The sequence below is a fragment of the Salmo salar genome, chromosome 02 (assembly GCF_965601325.2).
Source record: "Salmo salar chromosome 02, fSalSal1, whole genome shotgun sequence".
Classification (NCBI taxonomy): Eukaryota; Metazoa; Chordata; class Actinopteri; order Salmoniformes; family Salmonidae; genus Salmo; species Salmo salar.
The window spans coordinates 6,071,187-6,085,028 of NC_138292.1; the positions used below are offsets into that span (position 1 = coordinate 6,071,187).

Below are 13,842 nucleotides of genomic sequence, written 5' to 3' on the forward strand. Positions count from 1 at the left end.
AGAGGAGGACAGTCTGACTAGATGAAGACCAGACATAGTAGAGGAGGACAGTCTGACTAGATGAAGACCAGACATAGTAGAGAGGACAGTCTGACTAGATGAAGACCAGACATAGTAGAGGAGGACAGTCTGACTAGATGAAGACCAGACATAGTAGAGGAGGACAGTCTGACTAGATGAGGACCAGACATAGTAGAGGAGGACAGTCTGACTAGATGAAGACCAGACATAGTAGAGGACAGTCTGACTAGATGAAGACCAGACATAGTAGAGGAGGACAGTCTGACTAGATGAAGACCAGACATAGTAGAGGAGGACAGTCTGACTAGATGAAGACCAGACATAGTAGAGGAGGACAGTCTGACTAGATGAAGACCAGACATAGTAGAGGAGGACAGTCTGACTAGATGAAGACCAGACATAGTAGAGGAGGACAGTCTGACTAGATGAGGACCAGACATAGTAGAGGAGGACAGTCTGACTAGATGAAGACCAGACATAGTGAGGAGGACAGTCTGACTAGATGAAGACCAGACATAGTAGAGGAGGACAGTCTGACTAGATGAAGACCAGACATAGTAGAGGAGGACAGTCTGACTAGATGAAGACCAGACATAGTAGAGGAGGACAGTCTGACTAGATGAAGACCAGACATAGTAGAGGACAGTCTGACTAGATGAAGACCAGACATAGTAGAGGACAGTCTGACTAGATGAAGACCAGACATAGTAGAGGAGGACAGTCTGACTAGATGAAGACCAGACATAGTAGGAGGACAGTCTGACTAGATGAAGACCAGACATAGTAGAGGACAGTCTGACTAGATGAAGACCAGACATAGTAGAGGACAGTCTGACTAGATGAAGACCAGACATAGTAGAGGAGGACAGTCTGACTAGATGAAGACCAGACATAGTAGAGGAGGACAGTCTGACTAGATGAAGACCAGACATAGTAGAGGAGGACAGTCTGACTAGATGAAGACCAGACATAGTAGAGGAGGACAGTCTGACTAGATGAAGACCAGACATAGTAGAGGACAGTCTGACTAGATGAAGACCAGACATAGTAGAGGAGGACAGTCTGACTAGATGAAGACCAGACATAGTAGAGGAGGACAGTCTGACTAGATGAAGACCAGACATAGTAGAGGAGGACAGTCTGACTAGATGAAGACCAGACATAGTAGAGGACAGTCTGACTAGATGAAGACCAGACATAGTAGAGGAGGACAGTCTGACTAGATGAAGACCAGACATAGTAGAGGACAGTCTGACTAGATGAGGACCAGACATAGTAGAGGGACAGTCTGACTAGATGAAGACCAGACATAGTAGAGGAGGACAGTCTGACTAGATGAAGACCAGACATAGTAGAGGAGGACAGTCTGACTAGATGAAGACCAGACATAGTAGAGGAGGACAGTCTGACTAGATGAGGACCAGACATAGTAGAGGACAGTCTGACTAGATGAAGACCAGACATAGTAGAGGAGGACAGTCTGACTAGATGAAGACCAGACATAGTAGAGGAGGACAGTCTGACTAGATGAAGACCAGACATAGTAGAGGACAGTCTGACTAGATGAGGACCAGACATAGTAGAGGACAGTCTGACTAGATGAAGACCAGACATAGTAGAGGAGGACAGTCTGACTAGATGAAGACCAGACATAGTAGAGGAGGACAGTCTGACTAGATGAAGACCAGACATAGTAGAGGACAGTCTGACTAGATGAGGACCAGACATAGTAGAGGACAGTCTGACTAGATGAAGACCAGACATAGTAGAGGAGGACAGTCTGACTAGATGAAGACCAGACATAGTAGAGGAGGACAGTCTGACTAGATGAAGACCAGACATAGTAGAGGACAGTCTGACTAGATGAGGACCAGACATAGTAGAGGACAGTCTGACTAGATGAAGACCAGACATAGTAGAGGAGGACAGTCTGACTAGATGAAGACCAGACATAGTAGAGGAGGACAGTCTGACTAGATGAAGACCAGACATAGTAGAGGAGGACAGTCTGACTAGATGAGGACCAGACATAGTAGAGGAGGACAGTCTGACTAGATGAAGACCAGACATAGTAGAGGACAGTCTGACTAGATGAAGACCAGACATAGTAGAGGAGGACAGTCTGACTAGATGAAGACCAGACATAGTAGAGGACAGTCTGACTAGATGAAGAACAGTGTACTGGGTATCAGAGAGGAACTAGGAGAATGTGAGAAGTTACATGAGGACATGGTGACTTTCTTTTAAGGTCAAGGTCATATGTACTTTGTGTGTCGTCTGTCCTCAGGTCTCCCAGGAGAGAAGGGGGAGAGGGGGATTCAAGGTGTGGGGACACAGGGCCCCAGAGGTCCACCAGGGCCACCAGGTAAGGACCATCAGCCCCTTACATTCTCTCATCACGCCTTTCTTCTCCCATCACACTCCTCCCTCCCTCACCTTACATCCTCTCATCACTTCTCTCTTCTCCTCCCATCACACTCCTCCCTCTCATCCTTCCATTTTACAGAATCACAATCACCTTTATTCGCCAAATACATTTGCATATACAGGAAGTTGACTTGGTGAAGTGGTGCTGCCACAACAAACAAAATGCACCCATTTTGATTTAAACAAAACTTTCCATTGTTTTACTAATCCACAAACAGTATTTATAGACAGTTTATACTAATCCACATGCAGTATGTAGAGAAAGAGTTTATACTAATCCACATGCAGTATGTAGAGACAGAGTTTATACTAATCCACATGCAGTATGTAGAGGCAGAGTTTATACTAATCCACATGCAGTATGTAGAGACAGAGTTTATACTAATCCACATGCAGTATGTAGAGGCAGAGTTTATACTTATCCACATGCAGTATGTAGAGACAGTTTATACTAATCCACATGCAGTATGTAGAGGCAGAGTTTATACTTATCCACATGCAGTATGTAGAGACAGTTTATACTAATCCACATGCAGTATGTAGAGACAGAGTTTATACTAATCCACATGCAGTATGTAGAGACAGAGTTTATACTAATCCACATGCAGTATGTAGAGGCAGAGTTTATACTTATCCACATGCAGTATGTAGAGACAGTTTATACTAATCCACATGCAGTATGTAGAGACAGAGTTTATACTAATCCACATGCAGTATGTAGAGACAGAGTTTATACTAATCCACATGCAGTATGTAGAGACAGTTTATACTAATCCACATGCAGTATGTAGAGACAGAGTTTATACTAATCCACATGCAGTATGTAGAGGCAGAGTTTATACTAATCCACATGCAGTATGTAGAGAAAGAGTTTATACTAATCCACATGCAGTATGTAGAGATAGTTTATACTAATCCACATGCAGTATGTAGAGACAGAGTTTATACTAATCCACATGTAGTATGTAGAGAAAGAGTTTATACTAATCCACATGCAGTATGTAGAGATAGTTTATACTAATCCACATGCAGTATGTAAAGATAGTTTATACTCATCCACATGCAGTATGTAGAGACAGTTTATACTAATCCACATGCAGTATGTAGAGATAGTTTATACTAATCCACATGCAGTATGTAGAGACAGTTTATACTAATCCACATGCAGTATGTAGAGGCAGAGTTTATACTAGTCCACATGCAGTATGTAGAGACAGTTATTACTAATCCACATACAGTGTATACTGTAGAAGCAGAGTTTATACTAATCCACATGCAGTATGTAGTGACAGTTTATACTAATCCACATGCAGTATGTAGAGGCAGAGTTTATACTAATCCACATGCAGTATGTAGAGACAGTTTATACTAATCCAAATGCAGTATGTAGAGACAGAGTTTATACTAATACACATGCAGTATATAGAGACAGTTTATACTCATCCACATGCAGTATGTAGAGATAGTTTATACTAATCCACATGCAGCATGTAGAGACAGTTTATACTAATCCACATGCAGTATGTAGAAGCAGAGTTTATACTAATCCACATGCAGTATGTAGAGGCAGAGTTTATACTAATCCACATGCAGTATGTAGAGGCAGAATTTATACTAATCCACATGCAGTATGTAGAAGCAGAGTTTATACTAATCCACATGCAGTATGTAGAGATAGTTTATACTAATCCACATGGAGTATGTAGAGACGGAGTTTATACTAATCCACATGCAGTATGTAGAGACAGTTTATACTAATCCACATGGAGTATGTAGAAGCAGAGTTTATACTAATCCACATGCAGTATGTAGAGACAGAGTTTATACTAATCCACATGCAGTATGTAGAGACAGAGTTTATACTAATCCACATGCAGTATGTAGAGACAGAGTTTATACTAATCCACATGCAGTATGTAGTGACAGTTTATACTAATCCACATGCAGTATGTAGAGACAGAGTTTATACTAATCCACATGCAGTATGTAGAGATAGTTTATACTAATCCACATGCAGTATGTAGAGACAGAGTTTATACTAATCCACATGCAGTATGTAGTGACAGTTTATACTAATCCACATGCAGTATGTAGAGACAGAGTTTATACTAATCCACATGCAGTATGTAGAGATAGTTTATACTAATCCACATGCAGTATGTAGAAGCAGAGTTTATACTAGTCCACATGCAGTATGTAGAGACAGAGTTTATACTAATCCACATGCAGTATGTAGAGGCAGAGTTTATACTAATCCACATGCAGTATGTAGAGACAGAGTTTATACTTATCCACATGCAGTATGTAAAGATAGTTTATACTCATCCACATGCAGTATGTAGAGAAAGAGTTTATACTAATCCACATGCAGTATGTAGAGATAGTTTATACTAATCCACATGCAGTATGTAGAGACAGTTTATACTAATCCACATGCAGTATGTAGAGACAGTTTATACTAATCCACATGCAGTATGTAGAGATAGTTTATACTAATCCACATGCAGTATGTAGAGATAGTTTATACTAATCCACATGCAGTATGTAGAGACAGTTTATACTAATCCACATGCAGTATGTAGAGGCAGAGTTTATACTAATCGACATGCAGTATGTAGAGACAGTTTATACTAATCCACATGGAGTATGTACAGTGTGTACACTTACTTCTCTTTGTCATCCTCCCTTCACCCCCTCACCTTCCATCTTACTTCTCCTTGTCATCCTCCCTTCACCCCCCTCACCTTCCATCTTACTTCTCCTTGTCATCCTCCCTTCACCCCCCTCACCTTCCATCTTACTTCTCCTTGTCATCCTCCCTTCACCCCCCTCACCTTAAATCTTACCTCTCCTTGTCATCCTCCCTTCACCCCCCTCTCACCTTCCATCTTACTTCTCCTTGTCATCCTCCCTTCACCCCCCTCACCTTCCATCTTACTTCTCCTTGTCATCCTCCCTTCACCCCCCTCACCTTCCATCTTACTTCTCCTTGTCATCCTCCCTTCACCCCCCCACTCGTCTTCCCTCCACAATCCTCCCTCAAGCATTTAGAAATGCCAGATAATACATGCGTAGATATGCACCCCATTCACTGCCACCTTATAGAGACAATCCAACACAATAATGAGAGGTGTTTCTAGGACAGTATGGGTTTCATGGGACACTAACGGCTGACACACTTTAATAAAAACATGTCAATCAAAGGCCACACTATTTTGTTGATTGAGAACTGTTGGGTATTCAGACTACACTGTGACTGCAGTGAAATTCCTCTTACTAGGGGTTTTCTGGAAAGAAAACAACAGTTGAAACTTTTAATAACAACAGAAAAATCCTCATGTGTTTTGGATTTAAAGTTGATCTGTCTTGGATTGCTGTCTATAATGTCAAACAGATGTTTGGACAATATTTTTGGGAGAAACAAACCCTTTGTATTGATTCTTCTTTGTACACTACAATTTATTTAAGCAGAAAATCAATACAGGACAATGCATCTGATTGTTGTTTAATCGATACTCAACTCTGACAAAGTTCTCTGAATTATATTAATGACAAAACAACATTTGTGAAAGTTCACGATGAAACATCAGGAGACTGTGGGTCCTGGCAGAGGCTTTACTACTTTCATGGAAATCAGGGATGATATTTTTAGAACCAAAAGCATCTCTCACTGAGCACCACAATGCCTCAGATTGTTGCCATGTCAGCAAACATAGGTATGTGTGTTCATGGCTGGAACTGGGGCTGGGACTGGGCTGCTGTAGTCAAACTAGACTGGAACTGGACTGCTGTAGTCAAACTGGACTGCTGTAGTCAAACTGGACTGGGACTGGACTGCTGTAGTCAAACTGGACTGGAACTGGACTGCTGTAGTCAAACTGGACTGCTGTAGTCAAACTGGGCTGGGACTGGGCTGCTGTAGTCAAACTAGACTGGAACTGGACTGCTGTAGTCAAACTGGACTGCTGTAGTCAAACTAGACTGGAACTGAACTGCTGTAGTCAAACTGGACTGGAACTGGACTGCTGTAGTCAAACTGGACTGCTGTAGTCAAACTGGACTGGACTGCTGTAGTTAAACTGGGCTGCTGTAGTCAAACTGGGCTGGGACTGGACTGCTGTAGTCAAACTAGACTGGAACTGGACTGCTGTAGTCAAACTGGGCTGGGACTGGACTGCTGTAGTCAAACTGGGCTGCTGTAGTCAAACTAGACTGGGACTGGACTGCTGTAGTCAAACTGGACTGAGACTGGGCTGCTGTAGTCAAACTGGGCTGGGACTGGACTGCTGTAGTCAAACTGGACTGAGACTGGACTGCTGTAGTCAAACTGGACTGCTGTAGTCAAACTGGGCTGGGACTGGACTGCTGTAGTCAAACTGGACTGTGACTGGACTGCTGTAGTCAAACTGGGCTGCTGTAGTCAAACTGGGCTGGGACTGGACTGCTGTAGTCAAACTGGACTGGGACTGATCTGCTGTAGTCAAACTGGACTGCTGTAGTCAAACTGGACTGGGACTGGACTGCTGTAGTCAAACTGGGCTGCTGTAGTCAAACTGGACTGCTGTAGTCAAACTGGACTGGGACTGGACTGCTGTAGTCAAACTGGACTGCTGTAGTCAAACTGGGCTGGGACTGGACTGCTGTAGTCAAACTGGACTGGGACTGGACTGCTGTAGTCAAACTGGACTGCTGTAGTCAAACTGGGCTGCTGTAGTCAAACTGGACTGCTGTAGTCAAACTGGGCTGGAACTGGACTGCTGTAGTCAAACTGGACTGCTGTAGTCAAACTGGGCTGGGACTGGACTGCTGTAGTCAAACTGGACTGGGACTGGACTGCTGTAGTCAAACTGGACTGCTGTAGTCAAACTGGACTGGGACTGGACTGCTGTAGTCAAACTGGACTGGGACTGGACTGCTGTAGTCAAACTGGACTGCTGTAGTCAAACTGGACTGGAACTGGACTGCTGTAGTCAAACTGGGCTGCTGTAGTCAAACTGGGCTGGAACTGGACTGCTGTAGTCAAACTGGACTGGGACTGGACTGCTGTAGTCAAACTGGACTGCTGTAGTCAAACTGGACTGGGACTGGACTGCTGTAGTCAAACTGGACTGGGACTGAACTGCTGTAGTCAAACTGGGCTGCTGTAGTCAAACTGGGCTGCTGTAGTCAAACTGGGCTGGAACTGGACTGCTGTAGTCAAACTGGACTGCTGTAGTCAAACTGGACTGCTGTAGTCAAACTGGGCTGGGACTGGACTGCTGTAGTCAAACTGGGCTGGGACTGGACTGCTGTAGTCAAACTGGACTGCTGTAGTCAAACTGGACTGGGACTGGACTGCTGTAGTCAAACTGGACTGCTGTAGTCAAACTGGACTGGGACTGGACTGCTGTAGTCAAACTGGACTGCTGTAGTCAAACTGGACTGGAACTGGACTGCTGTAGTCAAACTGGGCTGCTGTAGTCAAACTGGACTGGACTGCTGTAGTCAGACTGGACTGGGACTGGACTGAAGGACGTTCTTCTGTAGTGGAAACTTCAACAGAAGTAGGATAATAAATGAATCCAAACTGTCTGATCTGGGTTCAGGGCATTATTCTGAGGGAACCCACACGTATTTATACACACTGCCTGCAGTCTGGACACTCAACAACACACAGACTATTTTACATCCTAGTTTGTCATTGCAGAAGTAACAGGAGGAACGATTCATAAAACATAGTTTTCATTATTTTATCTCTACAGTTTACAACATGGTCAGCCATAGCAAGAGACTGGTTTTTGGTGTGTAATTTGTCCCATGTAGATCCTGTTACTAACTGTGTATCTTGCCTCCACAGGTCTTCTAGGAGAGGGCCGTACAGGCAGCCAAGGTCCTGCCGGTAGACCAGGCAGCCAGGGCACCCCAGGGCGACCGGGCACCCCTGGATCCACGGGCCCTGCTGGTGCTGCTGGCTACTGCGACCAGAACTCCTGTTTGGGCTACAACATTGGAGGTAACCACCATCAGAACACATAGATATCCCTATCTAGAAGTTCTGGATACTGTAGGACTGAGATTACTAGGAGGAACTGGGTTTTATACCACAGTAAATCTGATGGATACTGTGTATGGTTATGCACTGAGTGTACAAAACATTAAGAACACCTTCCTAATATTGATTTTGCCCTCAGAACAGCCTCAATTCGTCGGGGCATGGACTCTACAAGGTGTCGAAAGCGTTCCACAGGAATGCTGGCCCATGTTGACTCCAATGCTTCCCACAGTTGTGTCAAGTTACCCCCGTTCAAAGGCACTTAAATGTCTTTCCCATTCACCCTCTGAATGACACACATACACAATCCATGTCTCAATTGTCTCAAGGCTTAAAAATCCTTCTTTAACCTGTCTCCTCCCCTTCATCTACACTGATTGAAGTGGATTTAACAAAGTGACATCAATAAGGGATCATAGCTTTCACCTGGATTCACCTGGTCAGCATGTCATGAAAAGAGCCGGTGTTCTTAATGTTTTGTACACTCAGTGTATACTATTCCTGAATTCAATCAAAACAGAAATGTAGAAAGAGAGAGTAACAGTAACTGCTCTGTATGTCAGATCTAATGTCTTCTCTTGTCATTCTAGTCAGCTGCTGTTTCCACCCAGTATTTTGAAGGGACAATGACCCAGTGGTTAGTTAGTGTTATTTCCATTAGATGAAATGAAAGACACTTGACCATGTTTATTGCAGATCATTTCAGGACATAAACAACTCCAGTGTCTGGCTCCGCCCCTGACTTTCCAACTAGTAAAAGTATTTTCCCCAGTGACTGACTAACTGGCGACTGGTAAATCTTACACAGATTGACATTGTAATTGTCCCTATAAATTCCGTAAAGTATTTTAGAGCTATTGAAATGTTTTGCTGTGCCATATGTTCTCGTGAGACGTTTTATACACACTATGAATGTTTAATATGAGTGACCATGTCCTTAGTTTATTTTATTTAACTAGGCAAGTCAGTTAAGAACAAATTCTTATTTATAATGACGGCCTACCCCGGCCAAACCCGCCCTATGGGACTCCCAATCACACCCAGATGTGATACAGCCTGGATTCGAACCAGGGACTGTAGTGACACCTCTTGCACTGAGATGCAGTGCCTTAGACTGCTGCGCCACTCAAGAGCCCTTAGTGGGCCTGCTTTCTTTTGACTGGTTATTACTTCACTGCTAACTTGGTCTAAAAGGATATTAACACTAAGACAATTATGCTATAGCTGTTTTGATTGAATTCAGGCAAGGTATTTGTCATTGAACAATTGGTTCATTCCCACAGATGTGGTAAAAATGGGGTTGTATCACTATAAGATGGGAGTGCCTCTTACAGCGATGTGTGGTGCGCATTTGACCTAAAATGCTTCCTCACAACTTGTGCATGTCTGAGTTACTATACTGTAAGTATACTGGATGTAAATCCATGTATCCTGTGTGACTCTCATTTCACTGTTCTACATCTTTATGACATTTTCTTACATTAAGAAAGAGAAATAAAGATTACAGCACTATGTTGTGCCTGTACATGTCTGCTTTCAGAGCTCTGATGAGCAGCTGCCATAACACAGCAGTCTGAGTCAGCGATACTGACTAGCACAACCACTAGTGGGTCCATGTGGTATTTTGAATGGTAGCATGTTGGTGGTCTGGTATCTGTACTGATGGAAGGTACGTGTTTCTCTGTGTCTCTGTCTGTCTCCTCTGGTCTGGTTCTAACTCAAGAAGGACAGGAACAGGAATATGAGAATGACTACTGAGCAACATTCTCTTAGTTCCAGACTCCCGTCCTCCGCATAAAAAGACCATCAGCCACCCTCTCCTCTCCCCACATAAAGAGACCATCAGCCACCCTCTCCTCTCCTCTCCCCACATAAAGAGACCATCAGCCACCCTCTCCTCTCCCCACATAAAGAGACCATCAGCCACCCTCTCCTCTCCCCACATAAAGAGACCATCAGCCACCCTCTCCTCTCCCCACATAAAGAGACCATCAGCCACCCTCTCCTCTCCCCACATAAAGAGACCATCAGCCACCCTCTCCTCTCCCCACATAAAGAGACCATCAGCCACCCTCTCCTCTCTCCTCCTCTCCCCACATAAAGAGACCATCAGCCACCCTCTCCTCTCCCCACATAAAGAGACCATCAGCCACCCTCTCCTCTCTCCTCCTCTCCCCACATAAAGAGACCATCAGCCACCCTCTCCTCTCCCCACATAAAGAGACCATCAGCCACCCTCTCCTCTCCCCACATAAAGAGACCATCAGCCACCCTCTCCTCTCTCCTCCTCTCCCCACATAAAGAGACCATCAGCCACCCTCTCCTCTCCCCACATAAAGAGACCATCAGCCACCCTCTCCTCTCCCCACATAAAGAGACCATCAGCCACCCTCTCCTCTCCCCACATAAAGAGACCATCAGCCACCCTCTCCTCCCCCTCTTTTCTTCCCCACATAGAGACTATCACTACCCCCCTCCCTTCACCCCTCACTACCACTTGAGATCACCACCACTGTGTTCAAACAATCGCTTCACTCTCCATCTATCTCTGCCTGTCATCAGACATTGTGTGTTGATCTTGCTAACCTCGCATCACATCACCCCGCTTGGAAAACAATCCATCTGGATTTTTCTAAAAGACATGAATCAGAAGATATTGTTTCCTAGACAATGCTTTGCTCCAGCCACCCACCAACCGCCATCTTCCTTCCTCCCTGTGTGTATCTTCTCTCTCCTGATCAAGGCGTCCTTGTGAATGACAAATACTAATCAGACTCCCACTTACTCCCACTGGTGTGTCTCACCCTCCCTCTTATACATCCACGGCTACACACTGTGTTCTTCTTCTCACTGCAGTAATATTGTACCTGTGGCTCTCTGTCTGCTTTCTCCTGTACGTCATTCTGCTAACCCAGATGCTAACCCGGGCAACAAGCTAACCGCAGACAACAAGCTAACTTAGCGGTGGTGGTTTAGAAAGAGGTTGCTAGTGATGACACCCCATTGATCCAGATGTTCCCCACAATAGTACAACTCCCCCACACCAACTACCAAAACTATCACCCCACTGGCCGTTATGACCCCCGTGGAAATTACAACAACGATGATGAAGACGATGAGGAAGATGAGGAGGAAGAGGACCCATTCGCTGGGTATAGAGGCTACCCCCCTCAGTACTACCAGCCCAATTACCCTCACCCCCCTGCACGCCCTGCACCCCAATCCCACTCCCAGGACACTGAGCTAAGGTCCCCAGGGATAATGATGAGCCGTTTCTCCAGAGACGTGGTCACACAGAGAAGAGCCACCGCTAACACAGCCCAGACAGGACAGACAGGGCAGACTGGACAGAGGAGCGATGCTGCAGCAGATACTGAAGGAGAGGTGGAGGTGATTGGAGAAGTCCAGACAGGACAGACAGGACAGAGGAGCGATGCTGCAGCAGATACTGAAGGAGAGGTGGAGGTGATTGGAGAAGTCCAGACAGGACAGAGGAGCGATGCTGTAGCAGATACTGAAGGAGAGGTGGAGGTGATTGGAGAAGCCCAGACAGGACAGACAGTCCAACCACCTCTCTATGTCCCTGTGGGTTAATGAAGATGTCAAAAATATGTTCGGTATTCGTCAGTTGCCCCCGTGTCGCTAGCCAGGGTCTCCTGTATGCTATTCCTGTATGATAGCGCTGACAGATTAGGATATCCGAAAAGTGCCTGATTTCTGTAAATGCTGGTGTGTGGGATGTAGGGGGACTGATGTAGGGGGACTGATGTAGGGGGACTGAGGAAGAGAAGCTATCCCCAGTGATGTACATTAAAATCACTTACCTTTTTAGTGAAGTTGCATGCAGCCTTTGAGCCAGCGCATTGTGAATTACTGGACTGTGTCTTTGGGTTGATGTGTAATAAGTCAAACATCTTTTTGTAATTTGAGATTATGAATTGATGACATTTGTACAGGCTGTCTGATCTTTATAACCATGTGTCATTTACATTATAGTGCTTCCATGTTGACTTTACCCTCAATCTTTAAGTTGTCAAGCCAGTTCTCACAATGATTTCTCAGTATTTGTGTACAGTGGCCTCTCTTCTTGATTTAATATGATACATTGTGACCTCTGTTGAAGCAGCCTTCCCCCCACTGTTATTGTACGATGAGGAATTTGTTTTTTAAGTATGCCTAAACATTGAGGAACTAAACTTTAACCACTGTCCTATCAAAGAAAACTACAGCTATTGTAAGACTCTCACGCGTTCTGTCCAATCGTACTGTTATCGCATTGTTAATTGACATGGACTTGGTCTTGTCCGACTAGGTGTTAGCTACGCTTACTCGTCACAGGCAACGACAGAGAAGGTGCTAGAAGGACTTGTGATGAGCTCCACAAATCTGAAGTTTAATGTTTTCCTTATTGCCTTTCCAATTTGTTGTTGTTGTTGTTATTATTATGATGATTATGCAACGTGGCGCCCGTCCACTGTGAGGAGAGTGTTGAATATAGTTAGGCCTGTGGTCTAATTTGTGTTTTTGGACAGAAATGGAATTCCGAATGGAGAACTAACAGGTACCAGTGAAATGTCTCATCAGACCTGACCACCAAACCTTAGAAACTGATTTAGGAAGTTATTTATTTATACTTTATTATTTGTTTTATAACCAATAAAACTGTAATACAACAGTGAACTGTTCTGTAGCTCGGTGTTTGATTAGTAGGGTCTGTTAGAACTAGGTATAAGTTCTGTTGTCTGATTGAAGTGACTCACTGTCCACCACAGTAGGGCCTGTGAGAACTAGGTATAAGTTCTGTTGTCTGATTGAAGTGACTCACTGTCCACCACAGTAGGGCCTGTGAGAAATAGGTATAAGTTCTGTTGTCTGATTGAAGTGACTCACTGTCCACCACAGTAGGGCCTGTGAGAACTAGGTATAAGTTCTGTTGTCTGATTGAAGTGACTCACTGTCCACCACAGTAGGGCCTGTGAGAACTAGGTATAAGTTCTGTTGTCTGATTGAAGTGACTCACTGTCCACCACAGTAGGGCCTGTGAGAACTAGGTATAAGTCAGTGGCGGTTGGTGCCGTTGACGATGAGAGAGGACCATTTATTTTCTCATGAGCACGGCCTTATTTCTATTACAGCATATTGGATGACTGTCATTCATATTCCATTCACCCAGTTCAACGTAACAGTGATAGGTTTAGGCAACACCCATCATGAGGTTGATACAACCTAGTCTATGAATGAAAGATTACAATGTAGGTGCACACAGGTCGAGAGAAAATGTTTGGACAGACAGTGACACATTCATTACCTCCTTGAACACTCTTGCTTGCATCTAGCTGATCTAGGGTGTAATCATTAGTCCA

General features: G+C 44.4%; 1 protein-coding gene across 4 annotated transcripts in view; it reads left to right on the plus strand.

Annotated features, from left to right (window-relative positions):
• LOC106573090 (collagen alpha-1(XIV) chain) overlaps positions 1 to 13,159 on the plus strand; it is a 258,521-nt gene extending 245,362 nt beyond the window's left edge. For 2 of the 4 annotated variants that reach the window (XM_082959256.1, XM_082959252.1), the window contains exons 46-48: positions 2,309 to 2,386; positions 8,285 to 8,440; positions 11,508 to 13,159. In XM_082959256.1, coding sequence (XP_082815382.1) covers positions 2,309 to 2,386; positions 8,285 to 8,440; positions 11,508 to 12,073 — 800 coding nt within the window. In that variant the 3' untranslated portion in view covers positions 12,074 to 13,159. Of the gene's footprint in view, positions 1 to 2,308; positions 2,387 to 8,284; positions 8,441 to 10,202 lie in introns of all 4 variants that reach the window. The other 2 variants (XM_082959258.1, XM_082959260.1) reach the window with 2 other exon arrangements.
• The last annotated feature ends 683 nt before the right edge of the window (positions 13,160 to 13,842 follow it).